The sequence below is a fragment of the Globicephala melas genome, chromosome 19 (assembly GCF_963455315.2).
Source record: "Globicephala melas chromosome 19, mGloMel1.2, whole genome shotgun sequence".
Lineage (NCBI taxonomy): Eukaryota > Metazoa > Chordata > Mammalia > Artiodactyla > Delphinidae > Globicephala > Globicephala melas.
Genome location: NC_083332.1, coordinates 62,278,771 through 62,290,967, shown reverse-complemented (window position 1 = coordinate 62,290,967; position 12,197 = coordinate 62,278,771). Strand labels below are relative to the sequence as shown.

Genomic DNA, 12,197 nt, shown 5'->3' with positions numbered 1-12,197 from the left:
GCCCCAGGAGGCAGGGCCTGCTGCGTGGAGCTGATGGAGGCGTGACCCAGGCTCCCACGCTGGGCTGCCAGCCTCACCCCTTGCCTCAGTGACCCTGCCTCCGGCACTGCGGCAGCGCACCCAGAGGGGCGGCCAGGAGGCCAGAGGCCAGAGCAGAGAGGAACCAGCCTACAGGGCGTTCAGGCCCAGCTGAGGCCGGGTCCAGGCCGTGTTTCTAACAAGCTGCAAAGGTGACCGTTCGGGGGTCCCACGGTCACTCCTCCCACCACCAGCCAGCCTGAAGGGAGCTGCACGGGAAACTTACAAGAGAGAAAAAATTTCTGACCGAAGTAAAGTTAGATTTGGTACATTACAAAGACAACGTTAAGTCTCATTTCCTTAATGTGCCAAGAACTTACAAACCAATAAGAAAAATAGATGGATAGAAAAAGGAATTGGTGAAGTACGGAGAGTGCAGGGGCACGAAACGGCCACCCGCGTGGCCACTGGTCTCAGAGCACAGGGTGGACGAGGTCCTATTCAGGAGACAGGCTGCCCACCCTCAGTTCCTGCAGCCCTGGGACAACTCTCCGGACATGCTGGTCATGTTTCAGGGGTTTAGCCCAACAAACAATTTCATTTTAGTAACTGAAAACTCAGGGGTACATACAATTCTAGTCAAGAACGCTCTAAATTAGATGAAAGCAGCTGGACTCCTGAGGGTGTCTGAGCTGCCACGCCTTTGTTCAAGCCTCCCTGAGGATGACAAGCGGCCCAGGCGTGCCGAGGAGGACACGGCTGGCCGCTGGGGCCTGTGGGGCTTGTTTCCAGAACACTTTTTTTAACTGAACTATTTTAAGCAAATCAGAAATTGTGATACCTGGCCCTACATGCTTGTGTGCACGTCGAAGAAAATAAGATGATCTTCCTGCACACTGTCACGCCGTTAACTCTGTCCACATGAAGGCTGGTCTTTTCGCCCGCTGTGCTCTGTGTCACCTGCCTTGTACCCCAAACGCCGCCCCCCCCCCACGTGCTGTTGGTAACCCAGGTACCGTCATTATTTCAGTTTCAACATTCTCCCTTCTCAGCATGAAATACAGAGTATGCCTTTAGTAGTATAACTGTTTACCTTACTTAGTACCCGCTTAAGAGTAAACACGTGAACATTAATTTTTAAAAACTAAGTGCATTTCTAAAAGGCATAATTTCCACTGTGAGTGCAAATGAAGCCAATGTCACCAACCATAAATAAGATAAATGGAAAATGAAAACAGAAGAGCAAAGCTATTATGAGTTCTGACTAGAGGCTGTGCTGAAACCCCCAGGGTGGGGGCACAGAGCAGGGATGATGGACAGACCCCCGTGTGGTCAGCAAGGCCACTCACCGCGCAGGACGAGACCCAGACGCAAGAGGTCGTCCTGAGGCCAGAGCGCGAAAGGGTCCCCCGCCCCGACCTCCCGGGAGGCGCTGCGGCAGGGGGAATGGGTGCGGGGGGCGGCCGGGGTCTTGCCTCCCCTCCCCTCACCTGCTGCGTTTCCCGCGTAGACGTGTCTCCTGATGCGGCAGCAGCACGAGGCCGCGGCCCTCAACGCTGTGCAGAGGATGGAGTGGCAGCTGAAGGTGCAGGAGCTGGACCCCGCCGGGCACAAGTCCCTGTGTGTGAACGAGGTGCCGTCCTTCTACGTGCCCATGGTCGACGTCAACGACGACTTCGTGCTCCTTCCGGCCTGACGCGGTGGGACAGCTGCCCGGGTCACAGGCGAGCCCCCCGGTCCGCCGCCGAGTCCGGGCGGTGGAAGGAGACCACGTCCCCGGTGGGGACATCCAGGGAGAAGCCCGCGCTGGGCCTCTGGCGCGCGGCTCTCTCACATCCGCCGCCGCGGGAGGACGCAGAGCCGGGGACGCGGGCACGGACACGGCAGCCTCAGGCTCTTTTCCGGCGGCTGCACAGGCATCTCAGGAGCTGCAGCAGGATGGAGAGCGTTTTTTTAAATTCCTTGTTTCATTTCTGATCGACTAAAGAGAATAAAAGTTAAGGCGTCCACCCCTCACCAACAGCGGCCTCCGGGTCAGAGGGTGGGGAGAGCTTCGGGCCGGCAGCCGTCCTGTCGCCACGAAGCTGCCGACGGTGCCAGCCCGAGATCTGGGCTGGGACGCTGGGCCGGGTGAGGGCCTGGCTGCGCCGCCCGCCCGCCTCACAGGGACACGCAGGCAGGACTCCGGGTTGTGTTTTTAATGGAGTCAAATCCACGTGGTTTGTATATTTTTTCCTTTAATCTTGGGCATTTTGTTTCTCTTTCTGAGAACATAACTTGAAACACTACAGAGCCAATAATCATATAAAAAGTGTACCCGTACGCGCTGTACAGTTTTATACACGTTCACAATGTACTTTGCTGCCTTCTAGATAATTTATTTTGCAACACGTTACTGCACAGTTGTAAATAACTTATGTACTGTAACATCACTTCAGTTATGTGTAAAGAAATAAATAAATTAATTAAATGCTCTTTGTACACGACAGCCCCCTCAGGAGGGTGGACGTGGCTGTGAGGGGAGGGTTCCCACCCTGGAAATGCCACTGTCTTCCACTTTTTTTCCTACCAAATGAGTAGCTTATAATTCTGAAACAAATATACTCACCCCCGGCTTTCCTGCCCTCCACTCAGCGGACGACTGGGGCTGCTGGCCGGGACAGCACGGGTTACCCAGAGGCTCTTTCCCAGGGCCCATCGGAGCGGGCAGGAGACGGGCGGGGCATGTGCTGGGGCAGCAGGTCCCCTGGGTGGCACGGCTACAGAGGGACCACTGTCTCCCGACTCCCCGTGGGGCTGCCACGTGGGAGTCCCCACCCGGGATGTGTGTTCCGCCTGAAAACCGGCTCGCGGGGCAGGAGTCGGAGATCTGAGCCCAGCGTGACCTGGGGTCTGTGCTCCTCTCTGAGGGGGGTGCGCACAGGGCCAGGCCAGGGGCCCCTTCTGAGCAGAGGCAACCGTCCTGCCTGCTCCATCCACAATTCCCGTCCAACGGCTGGCTCGAGCTGGAGGGCAAGGGGTGGAGGCTGCAGGGCCAGGCAGGGGGTCAGGGGTGGCCCTAGCCCTTGCTGGAGTCCTCGGGCACCTCGCTCCCTCCCCCGTGCTTCCTGTACCTGGCACAGGCGGGAGCTGCAGACGTGACCCCACTTGGGAGTGAGAACCCAGCCCTGTGCCAGCAGCATGCCTCACAGAGCAGCCTTGACGGTGCCCCAGACCAGCTGGAGGTGGTTTCCACTTTCTGGGCTGCCTGGCCCGACCCAAGCTCTCGGTTTCTGCCTCAGAGACGCCCTGACTCTGCATTCCCCTTTGTGCGAATCCCTGCCCCCCACCACCCCGGCCGGTCCCACCTCGAGTGACCCTGGGGCGGGGCCAGAGCCTGCACTGCCCAGCGTCTTTCTAAACAGCATGAATTAGGTCGCACCTGTTCATCGGGCACATCCTGGCGTCAGCAACTTCAGGCCACCCCGCAGAGACCCTGCACTCAGAGAGGTCCCGCCCGTTGTAGGTGCTGGTCCTGCTGCGGCAAGCGCGTCTGGAGGTGTACCCCATGCTCTGGCGCGTCTACACCACGATGACATTGTGACATCATGACGTCCCTTTCCTGGCTCTGCGTGGGACTTCCTGCCATGAGAGACAACGGCACAGATGCTCTCGTCACATGGCTGTGCAGTGGTGGGCCCCAGAGAACAAAAAGGGATTAGTATCCAGGATATAAAGAGAGAACCCGTAAAACTCAACTGCAAAAAAAAAAAAAATTTCAAAAATGGGCAAAGGACTTGAATAGTCCTTTCCCCACAGAAGATACACAAGTGGTCAATAAGCTCATGAACAAATGCTCAACATCACTAATCACTAGGGAAATGCAGATGAGAACCACAATGAGATACCCCGACACTCATTAGGATGGCTACTAACACCACCACCAACAGAAAACAACAAGCACCTGGGGAGGGTGTGGAGAATTTGGAACCCCCGTGCACTGCTGGTGGGAACGTACAATGGTACAGCCACTATGGAGAACAGTATGGAGGTTCATCAAGTATACTTACCATGGGATCTGGCAATCCCCCTCCTGGGTACATACCCAAAGGAATTGAAACCAGGGTCTCAGAGACATACTTGTGCGGCCCACGTTCATCACAGCACTGTTCACAACGGCTACAACATGGAACAAACCCAGCTGTCCACTGACAGATGAATGGATAAAGAAAAGGTGGAGTATATACCTGATACATACTGACAGATGCTGGAGCATGGGTGAGCCTTAAGGACGCTATGCTAAATGAAATAAGACAAATACTGTACAATTCCACTTATAGGAGGTACTGTGAGTAGTCAAAATCAGAGAGACAGAAAATATGACGGTGGTCACCTGGGCTGGGGGTGGAATGGGTGCTGAAATTCAGGCCTCGGAGGTCAGACCTGGGGAGAAAACTTGGGGTGATTGTGTGGAGACAGCCTGGGTGGTAGGGCTGCAATCTGGTGCAACTGCAACTGAGGGCGTACACAGAGGAAGCCTGGGTTGCCTTGGAGGCTGGGCACCATTGTTTGGGGGGTGCCTGAGAGGGGAAGCGGGACCTGCAATCATAGCCTTTTCCCCTGCGTGTGTGATTGCCAACTGCACGGGCTCCAGGAGGCGTCATGAGCCACCTCCACTCCCGTCGCATACTCCCGGGGTGTGCCTAAGCTGCCACCACTGTCGAGAAACCCAGGACTGGTCACCAGCCGCCACATCTGCACACCCCTAGCAAGGGGATTAACCACCAGCACACACTGAGGAAAGAGCTGACAGGCATCCATACTAAGAGCAGCCCTGGTACCAAATATATTAAACCCACGAGAGCTACACAGGGATGCCCCCACGTGTCAACAGCCCTCCAAAACCACAGCTGACAATTGTTTCTCCTAAACGCACAGAGCAAGAGAAATAAGAAGAGGAACCACTCCAGTTAAAAGACCAAGAGAATTCTGCTGCAAGAAACAACACAGACCGCTTCGCTCCAACAGACACTGAGTTCAAAAAGGAAAGTAAGGAATTAAGAAAGGCTATCGGGGACTTCCCTGGTGGCGCAGTGGTTAAGAATCCGCCTGCCAATGCAGGGGACACAGGTTCAAGCCCTGGTCCGGGAAGATCCCACACGCCACGGAGCACCCAAGCCCGTGTGCCACAGCTACTGAGCCTGCGCTCTAGAGCCCGCAAGCCACAACTGCTGAAGCCCATGCACCACAACTACTGAAGCCCACGTGCCTAGAGCCCATGCTCTGCAACAAGAGAAGCCACCGCAATGAGCCTGCACACCGCAATGAAGAGTAGCCCTCGCTCGCCGCAACTAGAGAAAGCCCACGTGCAGCAACAAAGACCCAATGTAGCCATAAATAAATAAATACATTTTTTTAAAAAAAAGAAAGGCTATCGACAGAAATGCAGAGTACTATAAAAAAGAAACAAACTCTGAAGGGTACCCCAAAAAATTAGCAAACTCATTTGCAGAGACAAAAGCTGAGCTAAAGGCAATGAACAGCAGAATTAATAATGCAGAAGAATGAATAAGTGAAGGTAGACCAATGGAAATGAGGAAATGACCCAATCAGAAAAGCAGAAAGCCAAATGAAAAAAAAAAAGCAATATAAGAGGCCTATGGGAGAATATAAAGTGTGCCAATCGACACATAATAGGGATTCCAGAATGGAAAGAAAGAGAAAAGGGTACCACAAATGTATCTGAAGAAATGACGGCTGAAAACTTTCCAAATCTAAAGAAGGAGACATACCCAGGCAGAGGAAGCACAGGGGGTCCCAAAGCAGGGAAAGCCACACAGACCTACAGCAAGACACACTGCAGTAAAAATGGCAAAAGGTGGGCTGCCCTGGTGGCGCAGTGGTTGAGAATCCGCCTGCCAATGCAGCGGACATGGGTTCGAGCCCTGGTCTGGGAGGATTCCACGTGCCGCGGAGCAGCTGGGCCCGTGAGCCACAACTCAGCCTGCGCGTCTGGAGCCTGTGCTTCGCAACAAGAGGCCGCAATAGTGAGCCCATGCACCGCGATGAAGAGTGGCCCCCGCTTACCACAACTAGAGAGAAAGCCCTCGCACAGAAACGAAGACCCAACAGCAAAAATAAATTAATTAATAAACTCCTACCCCCAACATCTTCAAAAAAAAATGGCAAAAGTTAAAGATTAAGAGAGGATTCTAAAGGCAGCAAGAGAAAAACAGAGTTAGTGACAAGGGAACCCCCATTAGGCTGTCAGCTGATTTCTCTACGGAAACGCTGCGGGCCAGAAGGGAGTGGCAAGACAGTCAAAGTCCTGGAAGGGAAAAATCGGCAACCCAGGACACTCTACCCGGCAAGACTGTCATTTAGAACAAAGGAGAGAGAAAGAATTCCTCAGACAAGCACAAGCTAAAAGAATACAGCAATACCTAACCTATCCTAAAGGAAATACTGAAAGGCCTTCTCTAAATAGAACAGAACTAAGAATCTGCAGGAAAGAGAAAAATCACAATTGGAAAATAAATCACTTAAATAAGCCAGGCCACACATTTTTTAAACATCAAAAAATTTCTGCGAAACTGAATGATAACCAGAATGAACAGCAAAAGGATGAACATGAAGATGTAAAAAGGGACGTCAAAATCAAAATGTGGGGGGAGGAGAGTAAGAAAATGTAGACTTCTTTTCATTTCCTAGAATGTGTTTGAGCCTATATGACTACCAGTCTAGGGCAAGCAGATATAGGAAGGGGTTAACATACTTGAAAACCAGGGCAACCACAAATCAAAAACATACAATAGACTCACAAAAACCAAAAAGAAGAGGACGTAAGTATAATTCAAGAGAAAATCATCGGGGAATTCCCTGGCAGTCCAGTGCCTTAGGACTCCGAGCTCTCACTGCCAAGGGCCCGGGTTCAGTCCCTGGTAGGGGAACTAACATCCCTCAAGCCACATGGCACGGCCAAAAAAAAACATCAAACCACAAAAGGAGAAACAAAAAGTTGTCAGTAATTACCTTAAAATGTCAATGGACTAAAAGCTCCAATCAAAAGACACAGAGTGGCAGATTGGATTAAAAAAAAAAAAAGAGCCTACAATATGCTGCCTACAGGAGACCCACTTTAGGGCAAAGGACACACACAGATTGAAAGTAAGGGGATGGAAAAAGATATTTCATGAAAACAAATGACAAGAAAGTGGGGGTCGCAATACTCATATCAGACAAAATAAACTTCAAAAGCCATGAAGAAAGATAAAGAAGGACGCTATATACTAATAAAGGATGAACACAAGGAGAGGATATTACACTCGTCAACATATATGCTTCTTATATAGGAGCACTCAAATACGCAAAACAAATATCAGACATAAAGACAGAAACTGACAGGGATACAATAATAGTATTGAGGCCCCACTCAGGGCCTCTAGACAGAGAATCAGTGAGGCAAGACAGATCCCCAATGATACAACAGAACAGTAAGACTTAACTGACATTACACCCAAAACAACCAGAATACACATTCCTTTCAGGGCACATGGAACATTATACAGGACCGACCACATACGAGGGCACAAAATAAGCCTCAACAAATTTCAGAGTATAGAAATTCTATCAAGCATCTTCTCTGACCACAATGGCATGCAACTAGCGATTAACCACAGAAGAAGAAACGAGCTCTTTCACGTGGTGCCTCGGGTGCAGCCGGCCACTCAAGGATGAAGCTGAAGATTTCCTTCCTGGCCACTGGCTGCCAGAAACTCACTGAAGTGGATGATGAATGAAAACTTCGTACCTTTTATGAGAATCCTATGGCCAAAGAAGTGGCTGCCGACACTCTGGGTGAAGAATGGAAGGGTTATGTGGTCCGAATCAGTGGTGGGAATGACAAACAGGGTTTCCCCATAAAGCAGGGTGTCTTAACCCATGGCTGCGTACACCTGCTACTGAATAAGGGACATTCCTGTTACAGACCAAGGAGAACTGGAGAAAGAATTCACAAATCTGTATGGGGTTGCACTGTGGATGCCAATCTGAGTGGTCTCAATTTGGTCTTCATAAAAAAAAGGGAGAAAAATATTACCAGACTCACCGATACTACTGTGCCTCATCGCCTGGGACCCCAAAGAGCAAGCAGAGGGACTTCCCTGGTGGCTCAGTGGTTATGAATCCGCCTGCCTGGGGCTTCCCTGGTGGCGCAGTGGTTGGGAATCTGCCTGCCAATGCAGGGGATGCGGGTTCATGCCCCAGTCTGGGAGGATCCCACATGCCGCAGAGCGGCTGGGCCCGTGAGCCATGGCCGCTGAGCCTGCACATCCGGAGCCTGTGCTCCACAATGGAAGAGGCCACAACAGTGAGAGGCCCGCGTACCACAAAAAAAAAAAGAATCCGCCTGCCAACGCTTGGGACACAGGTTCGAGCCCTGGGCCAGGAAGATCCCACATGCCTCGGAGCAACTAAGCCCCCGAGCCACAACTACTGAGCCCACGTGCCGCAACTACTGAAGCCCACATGCCTAGAGCCCATGAGCCACAACTACTGAGCCCACGTGCTGCAACTACTGAAGCCCACACACCTAGACCCCGTGCTCCACAACAAGAGAAGCCACCTCAATGAGAAGCCCACGCACCACAACAAAGAGTAGCCCCCACTCGCCACAACTAGAGAAAGCCGACGTGCAGCAACGAAGACCCAAGACAGCCAAAAAATAAAAAATCAATCAATAAATTAAAAAAGCTAGCAGAATCCACAAACTTTTCAGTCTCTCCAAAGATGATGTCCACCAGTATGTTGTGAGAAACCCCTAAACAAAGGTAAGAAATCTAGGACCAAAGCACACAAGGTTCAGTGTCTTTTTACTCCATGTGTTCTGCAACACAAATGTCAGTGTACTGCTCTGAAGAAACAGCATTCTAGGAAAACTAAGGCAGAGTGCAGAATATGCTAAACTCTTTGCCAAGAGAATGAAGAAGGCCAAAGAAGAATGCCGGGAACAGACTGTCAAGAGATGGAGGCTGTCCTCTCTCAGAGCTTCTACCTCTGAGTCCAGTCAAAAATGAGATGTTCGGACTTCCCTGGTGGTGCAGTGGTTAAGAATCTGCCTGCCAATGCAAGGGACATGGGTTTGAGCCCTGGTCCAGGAACATCCCACATGCCGCGGAGCAACTAAGCCCATGTGCCACAACTACTGAGCCTGTGCTCTAGAGCCCACGAGCCACAACTACTGAGCCCACGTGCCATAACTACTGAAGCCCGCATGCCTAGAGCCTGTGCTCTGCAACAAGAGAAGCCACTGCAATGAGAAGCTTGCGCACTGCAACAAAGAGTAGCCCCTGCTTGTCACAACTAGAGAAAGCCTGTGCACAGCAATGAAGACCCAACGCAGCCAAAAATAAATAAATAAATTTTTTTAAAAAATGATTTGTTCTAGGAGTTCACTGGTGGCACAGTGGTAAAGAATCCGCCTTCCAATGCAGGGGATGTGGGTTCAATCTCTGGTCGGGGAACTAAGATCCCACATGCCACAGAGCAACTAAGCCTACACGCCACAACTATTAAGCCCACGTGCTCTGGAGCCCATGCGCCACAACTAGAGAGCGCACACACCACAGCTACTGAGCCTGCGCGTTCTGGAGCCCATGCACCACGACTAGAGAGCCCACGTGCCACTAGAGAGAAGCTCGTGCGCTGCAACAAGGATCCCGCATGCCACAACCAAGACCCGATGCAGCCAAATAAATAAAATAAAAATTGAAAGCAAGAAATAAAGCTGAGAAAATATTCATCATCTAACATGAAACTAACCAAATAAATAAAATAAAAATTGAAGGCAAAAAATAAAGCTGAGAAGTATTCATCATCTAACATGAAGCTAACCAAATAAATAAAATAAAAATTGAAAGCAAGAAATAAAGCTGAGAAAATATTCATTATCTAACATGAAACTAACCAAAGTTTTAAAAAAATGAGATGTTCTAACAAATAAGATCAGACATTAGAAAGAAAAAGAAATGGGAAAAAAACGATAACATGCTACTCAAAAACCAATGGGTTAATTAATGATGAAATCAAAGAGGAAATTTAAAAATACCTTGAAAAAATGAAAATACAACCATACAAAAATAAAAAAAAGAAAAGAAAAGAAAACAGAACCATCCAAAGCTATGGGATGCAGCAAAAGCAGCTGTTACAGGGAAGTTCATAACAGTACAGGCCTTCCTCTAACAACAAGAAAAACCTCAAACAACCTAACCTACCACTTAAAAGAATTAGGAAAAGAAGAACAAGCAAAATTCAGCAGAAGGAAGGAAACAGTAAAGATCAGAGAAGAAAGAAATAAAACAGATTAAAAAAATAGAAATAAATCAATAAAACTAAGAGTTGGTTCTTTGGAAGGATAAACACGATGGACAAACCTCTGGCCAGGCTCACCAAAAAGAAAAGAGAGAGAACCCAAATAAAATAAGAAATGAAAAAGGAAACATAACAACTGATGCCACAGAAATATAAAAAACCGTAAGGGAAACTACTATGAACAAGGGTATGCCAACAAATTCAACAACCTAGAAGAAACTGACAAGTTCCTAGAAACATACAGCCCACCGAAACTGTATCAGGAAGAAATAGATAATTTGAACAGACTGATCACTAGAAGTGAAATAGAATCTGTAATTTAAAAAAACTCCCTACAAACACGAGTCCAGGACCAGACGGCCTCACAGGTGAATTCTACCAAACATACAAAAAAGAACTTATACCGATCCTTCTAAAACTCTTCCCAAAAAAATGGAAGAGGAGGGAACACTCCCAAAGACATGCTATGAAGCCACCATCACCCTGATAACAAAACCAGACAAAGACACCACCAAAAAGGAAAGTTACAGGCCAGTATCTCTGAAGAATATAGATGCAAAAATTCTCAAAATATTAGCAAACCGAATCCAACAACACAAAAGATCACACACCATGACCAAGTGGGATTCATCGCAAGTTCACAAGGATGGGTCAATGCATGGAAATCACTGCGATACACCACATAAGCAAAAACCACATGATCATCTCGACAGATTCAGAAAAAAGCATTTAACAAGATTCAGGGAAGGAGGGGAAGATGGCGGGAGAGTAAGACGCGGAGATCACCTTCCTCCTCACAGATACACCAGAAATACATCTACACGTGGAACAACTCCTACAGAACACCTACTGAACGCTGGCAGAAGACCTCAGACCGCCCAAAAGGCAAGAAACTCCCCACGTACCTGGGTAGGGCAAAAGAAAAAAGAAAACACAGAGACAAAAGGATAGGGACGGGCCCTGCGCCAGTGGGAGGGAGCCGTGAAGGAGGAAAGGTGTCCACACACTAGAAGCCCCTTCGCGGGCAGAGACTGCGGGTGGTGGAGGGGGGCAGCTTCGGAGACGCGGAGGAGAGCGCAGCCACAGGGGTGCGGAGGGCAAACCGGGGAGATTCCCGCACAGAGGATCAGGGCCGACCGGCACTCACCAGCCCGAGAGGCTTGTCTGCTCACCCGCCGGGGCGGGCAGGGCTGGGAGCTGAGGCTCGGGCTTCGGTCGGAGCGCAGGGAGAGGGCTGGGGTTGGCGGCGTGAACACAGCCTGAACGGGGCTAGTGCGCCACGGCTGGCCGGGAGGGAGTCCGGGGAAAAGTCTGGAGCTGCCTAGGAGGCAAGAGACTTTTTCTTCCCTCTTTTATTTCCTGGTGCGTGAGGAGAGGGGATTAAGAGCGCCCCTTAAAGGAGCTCCAGAGACGGCGCAAGCCGCGGCTAACAGCGCGGACCCCAGAGACGGGCGGGAGACGCTAAGGCTGCTGCTGCCGCCGCCACCAAGAAGCCTGTGTGCGAGCACAGGTCACTCTCCACACCTCCCCTGCTGGGAGCCTGTGCAGCCCGCCACTGCCAGGGTCCCGGGATCCAGGACAACTTCTGCGGGAGAACGCACGGCGCGCCTCACGCTGGTGCAACGTCACGCCGGCCTCTGCCGCCGCAGGCCCGCCCCGCATCGTGCCCCTCCCTCCCCCCGGGCCTGAGTGAGCCAGAGCCCCCGAATCAGCAGCTCCTTTAACCCCGTCCTGTGTGAGCAAAAAACAGACGCCCTCCGGCGCCCTACACGCAGAGGCGGGGCCAGATCCAAAGCTGAGCCCCCGGGAGCTGTGAGAACAAAGAAGAGAAA

At 50.7% G+C, this 12,197-nt stretch overlaps 1 protein-coding gene, 1 long non-coding RNA gene and 1 pseudogene across 9 annotated transcripts in view; 2 read left to right on the top strand and 1 right to left on the bottom strand.

Moving 5' to 3' along the window:
- Positions 1-2,499, top strand: part of ANKRD11 (ankyrin repeat domain containing 11) — a 168,753-nt gene extending 166,254 nt beyond the window's left edge. For 7 of the 8 annotated variants that reach the window (XM_060289796.1, XM_060289803.1, XM_060289799.1 and 4 more), the window contains one exon: positions 1,529-2,499. In XM_060289796.1, coding sequence (XP_060145779.1) covers positions 1,529-1,714 — 186 coding nt within the window. In that variant the 3' untranslated portion in view covers positions 1,715-2,499. The remainder of the gene's footprint in view (positions 1-1,528) is intronic. The other variant, XM_060289802.1, reaches the window with a different exon arrangement.
- A 134-nt stretch (positions 2,500-2,633) lies between these two features.
- The window catches only part of LOC115848651 (uncharacterized), a 48,395-nt gene continuing 38,831 nt past the window's right edge, over positions 2,634-12,197 (bottom strand). The window contains exons 2-3 of the long non-coding RNA XR_004037785.2: positions 3,440-3,639; positions 2,634-3,023 (exon numbers count right to left, since the gene is read on the bottom strand). This is a non-coding gene — a long non-coding RNA (uncharacterized lncRNA). The remainder of the gene's footprint in view (positions 3,024-3,439; positions 3,640-12,197) is intronic.
- Positions 7,731-9,071, top strand: LOC115848650 (small ribosomal subunit protein eS6-like; annotated as a pseudogene).